At 34.9% G+C, this 5775-nt stretch overlaps 1 protein-coding gene across 1 annotated transcript; it reads right to left on the reverse strand.

The window, feature by feature from the left end:
* Positions 3115-4987, reverse strand: LOC105162213 (berberine bridge enzyme-like 18). Its single transcript, XM_011080206.2, has one exon. The coding sequence runs from the start codon at positions 4977-4979 to the stop codon at positions 3339-3341; it is 1641 nt and encodes a 546-aa protein (XP_011078508.1). The 5' UTR covers positions 4980-4987; the 3' UTR covers positions 3115-3338.

Here is a 5775-nt window from a genome sequence, read left to right on the forward strand (position 1 = left end):
TTTTGATATTAAAAATTTCATAAGGGGGTTTTTGATATTTTGTTATATCACAGGGGGGCAAAATGGATTTAACCCTTAGTAATACATGCAAATTATTCCAACTTGTAACATATATAGATATGGTCCTTGTAACACATTCCGTTTGAAAAAAAAAAACTCATACTTAGGAACGAGTTTTGTAATATTTGTCCAGTTATGTACTAAAAGCGTCTCAAATTGTACCTCATTTGAAATGGATTTTACCAACTGTCATTTGTTAGGCACGAATTGTCTCATATATAGGAACGATCTCCTTAAGACCGTTCCTACCTTTAATACGTGATCCAAAATGAGCTCCAATTATTTACTGTTACAAGTTTGAACCAGTACAATACAATAGGAACTTATACCAACATAAATCAGGGATACAGTTTTTAGAACCAGTACTTTAATTATAGTAAATCGCATACTGATTGGCCGCCCAGTAGTGATCAATAATAACTTTAGCACTGAACAAACCCAAAAGTCTCGAGATAACTCAGGCTTTTGAACCTATCCTTTAATTTGATATGCCTTTACTCGTTAACAAGTCAAACGTTCAATCACCATTCTACCGCATCTTCTTTTTTCTTTCCTTTCCTTTCTATTCCATTTTTTTTTTTTTTATCATTTTTCAGTTGTAAGAGAGCCTTACATTTCAACACATTTTTAAAATATTAAGATACATTGCTTATGTTTCTGAAGAGTTTGCCATGATATACCTGGTCCATGCATAATATCATGAAAAATGAAAATAAATTAGTAGATTTTAGACTTCCTATATAATCTTCTCGCGTAACCCCTTGATATCACGTACACAACCTCACATCGTATTTACTATCACCTATTTTGTCCTTATTAAAAATTTGAATTCTTACATTAGTCTATTTCCTATCTCATCCTTAATAAGAAAAGATCCAACTGGACCATAATAGTACCCTCACCAATTATTTCCACCAACTATCAAGTTTTGAAATATTCTTTGCAACACATACAAGAAACAAGTAAGGCACATTATCAAGTGTACTAATCTAGTCTCAGTATATGATAATAATAATATAATGAACCCAATTCAACTTTATTGTGACTTATACGTGAAAAAACTTGTCCATGAACAAGAAATCTATTCATTAGCTTTAAACTCAACATTTGTTTTCCTTATATCTTATCCACATAGTTACGTCAAAATTATCATCCTTAAACTCAAATATCCTCATATATATTGGCATTACAAAACTTATTGAGTACCAATAATGTCATCTCATTCATCTAATAAATGTTACACAAGTTCAAATCATCTTTTAAGGCATCTTCATAATATTATTTACGTAAAATATAATTGATAAATTGTAAATCTCAAGACACACATTACAAATCGAACACCATTTTTTTCAAATTATGAATCATAAATTTAGCTAAGGTGCTTGAACTATTTCTACTCGAGGTATCTGCAACTACATTTGCCCTTTTTAAGATGAAAATCAATAGTGAATTCATGATCTTTTAACAATTTTATTCATTTTCTTTGTTTCAAAGTCAACTTTTACTGCATCAAAGCATATTTTTTAAACCCTCATGATCATTGAAAATCTGAAATTTTTTCCATACAAATAATGTCTTCAAATATTTAATCCATGCACAACTGCTGCTAACTCCAAATCATGTGTGGAGTAATTTAACTAGTGGGTCTTTGATTGATGGGATGAGTACGAAATTTCCTTTCTATTTGTACTAATACACATGCTAAATATTGTTTCAAAACTATCAGTATGGATCCTGTATCCACCAATCAGTGCCAAATCCAAAATATAAATTGATGCTAATCTTTTCTTTAGCTCATCAAAACTTTATGGACACTATCCAGTCAAGGCTACCCGACAATTATGAGGAAACCCTCGACAAAATTCCTTATATTACCTAGCTAGTTCCAAGAAACTTCGATCTTCGATCTCATTCTTCGATAGTTCCAACCCATAATAGCTTTCAACTTTGTAGGATCAGGCATAACTCTATCACCAAATATTACATATCCTATAAAACTACCTTTCAACCAAGATTTTCACTTACTTAACATACAACTCTTTTTCTTTTAAGAACTGCAACAAGTTTTTCTCTTTTTTCCAAAATGTTCTGCATTGCTTTCCCGTACTCCTCGAATACACTAAGACGTCATCTCTAGGAACCACCCCAAATTACCCCAAATATACATATATATATATATATATTAATGTTTGATTCATCAATGTCTTTATCAAATGTTTAGAGTAGGGTGCCCTTATGTGAGAGGTGTTTTATCTGTTTTCCTTAGGTAGGTCAGAGATCATAGTGACTTTCGATCTGCTGGTTTTTTATTAATATAATTTCATTGCTCATTAATCAAAAAAAAAAATGATGAAATTAGTGTTACAATTTGATTTGAATTTGAAGTTTTAAAACTTCAAAATATTATTTCAATTTTAATTTTCAAATTAAAGTGTGTAACACCCTATTTAATTTTGTAACACCCCACTAATGACCATTATTTCTATTTTAATTTTTGGGTGTTACATGTCATATCCTAACACTATAAATAGAAGAGGTCCTAAGGGTCTAGGCACACACACAACTCACTCTTGCATCTCAATTCTCACACTCCTATTCTTCTTATTACATTGTTTTGGGCAACTTGATAAGGTCTAGTTCTTTAGTCTTTTTGCGAACGTGCTCACAATAAAAGATATCGGTTGAGGCATTCTTGGGTTTTATCTTGGGGTGGTGGTGAGCCGATAGTACCTGCACAGAGGGAGGCCATCACGATCTTAAGATAGCGTCAAGTGACGCGACTCCTACAGGCCAGCCGTTTTATATTTATTTACATATATCACATGCATTATTTATCTTGATTTGCCAAAGTTTTTTTAACAATAAACTAATATTTTTCAAAACAATTAGAAATCCACCATAGAAAAAAGACTTTTATTATATGTTCTTATTATAGTACTTTCCAACTGAAAAATAAAATAATAGAAAAGAAAAAGATTTGGATGAACTAGAATTTTTCATATAAGAGAAATTTTGTGCATACATATTAGAAAGTTGTGGGTTAAAGAAACATGGCACAATTTTTCTTTCTGGGACTGAATTTGTACAGTTTTGCCATATATCGATCTCCCTTTCCTTGACAAAATCATAGAGTTTATTTTCACCAACGAATCAATTTATTAGTACAATATCATGACAGGAAAAACATATATTATGCTACAAATGACAATGCCTTATTCGCATACAAATAGTATATATAATGAAATCAAATGAAGGGAAACGTATATAGATGTATATGTTTATAGAACCATGTCCCGGATGTAATCTTGGTGATCTTTCTTTGTCCACCTTGGGGGAATGCTCTGTTCATTCCTAAAGAAATTCTTAGGATCGACAGCAGTTTTCACCATAACCAATCGATCGAAATTGTTTTTGAAGTACTTGATGCCCCAAACGCTTGCTCGTTCATAACTTATCTTCCCTTCATTGTTATTCACTCCAATGTCGAGATCTCTATAATTGATGTATGCTGCCCTTGGGAACCTGGAAACGTAAGGAGCCATGTAACTGTAAAGCCTCCTAATCCAACTTATGTATCGGTCGGAATTTTGAGCCTCTTCTTCTTCCCAGTACACTAGATGTTGAATTTTGTACAAATTACCAGCCCTATGAGGAAATGGAATTGCGGATTCAGAAATTTCATCCATTCTTCCACCGTATGGACTCAAGATGACCTCGGCCTCCTCGGCTTCGGGTTCATAGAACAGTCTCCAAATGCCTTCAAACCCGTATTCGGGAATGGGTTTCTGTACATAATCGGCTTTTGCTTTGAAGTATCTTACGTCGGGTTGTGTCCTATTCAACAAAACTTCACGTGATTCTATGGGGAACCCGGCAAAATACAAGATGGATTGGATCCAACTCATTTCCATGCAGTCTTCTCTTAGCAAGCCCAATTCAGGGAAACTTTCTTGCATCAACGGGAGCAATTTGTCAATCCCGCCAAGGAAAATTGAATTAAAGGAAGCACGAACAGTCATGTTCCTTCCATCCTGGTTGGAATTCACCCTTCTTATGAGGATTCTGATGAACAAATTTGGGTCGAATCTATGTGCAATGTATTGCCAGCGATGGATGAGTTGAGTGGCATTTTGTTCCAAAGTCTTGTCGATTGTGAAAACAGTGACTCTTTCTGGAACATCCACTAATTGTACTTTCCACGCGAGAATGACACCGAAACTGGCACCACCACCACCTCTAATGGCCCAGAATAAGTCCTCACCCATCGACTCTCTGTCGAGAATCCTGCCATTAACGTCTACTATTCTTGCATCAATAACATTATCTGCAGCCATGCCATATTTTCTGAGCAATATGCCGTAGCCTCCTCCACTGATGTGGCCACCAACACCAACAGTTGGGCAAACACCAGCTGGAAACCCTAGTATTGGGCTTTTCTCCGCGATCCTATAATATAACGATCCAATGGTTGCACCAGCTCCAATCCATGCAGTTTTCTGCTCAGCATCAACTGTTACTTTACTAAGGTTGATCAAATCAATGATCACGAATGGGACTTCAGATGCATAAGACAGTCCCTCGTAGTCATGGCCACCACTTCTAGTTCTAATTTGCATGTCATTTTCTTTGGCACAATAGATGACAGGCGTTATGTGGGATTCGTGCTCCGGAGTTATGATCACTAGGGGTTTTGGGGTGGATTGCGACGTGAATCTCAGGTTTTGAATCGAAAATCGCAGGATGGAGGAGTAAGATGAGTTGGTTGGGGTGTAAACAACCCTCGAAATGGAGGTGTAGTTATGAAACTCTTCTGATAGACATTCGAGAAAATCGTCGTGGTCATCAGCAGAAGCTGCCGACGAGGACGAAAAGATAACAAAAAGAATGAAGAAAAGAGTGGAAATGGATGGAGTCTTCATGATTTTGAGATTCTGTAGTTTGTGTTTTGGGAGCAGAATTGCGCTCTATTTATAATGCAACATGCTGAGGGGGAACTGAGCAAACTTTCTTGCAATTTGGATGTGAACATCATGAGTTAAAATCCTGTGACTTTTATTTTCGATGACTAGACCATAATTCAAGAATATTATCTAGATTGAAAATAACTCGTCCCGCAGATGCATTTCTTTGAACATTGTTCTTTTTCCCATGAGCAAAAATAGATAGCAGCCATGCATGATTATATATATAATAGCAAGTTTGTATATTTCAAGTGGATATATATTTGTCATATATGTGTGTGTGTGTGTGGAAATGAGGTGGTTTTTTTTGGATGTTGTTTCACGGAAGCCTCTGATTTTTCACAAAATTAGTAAATAATCTAGTGTTAATTGATCGTTTCAAAGTCGGATGTTTGACATTTTTGGTCCATTAAATATGGTACAGCTTCTGTAATGAAAGCTTTAAGCTCCCGCGTGTACGAAATCACAAAATGTCTGTCCTATATATCTGATGATGTCAAAGAGATGACTAATAGTAGGTACATCAACTATAATGTTTAATTATGATTAATTATCATAATTAATAATAGATAGTTATAGTAAATGATTATTGACCATGGTTACGCAATGGTTCTCGGTCGTGATTTTTGCGATAGTGGCTAAAACATTTGTTATTGTTAAAAGTCATGACAAATATTTTGATCATGACTTTTAGCTGTGGCAAACGATTGCGACCCAACCTTTAATCATTGAGGATCTCGATCCGACCCATATA

This window comes from Sesamum indicum, linkage group LG5 (genome assembly GCF_000512975.1).
Source record: "Sesamum indicum cultivar Zhongzhi No. 13 linkage group LG5, S_indicum_v1.0, whole genome shotgun sequence".
In the NCBI taxonomy this organism is placed as follows: domain Eukaryota; kingdom Viridiplantae; phylum Streptophyta; class Magnoliopsida; order Lamiales; family Pedaliaceae; genus Sesamum; species Sesamum indicum.

Bases quoted from the DNA above. Each gene is read 5' to 3' on its own strand.
- LOC105162213 (XM_011080206.2), bottom strand. From the start codon at position 4,979: ATGAAGACTCCATCCATTTCCACTCTTTTCTTCATTCTTTTTGTTATC.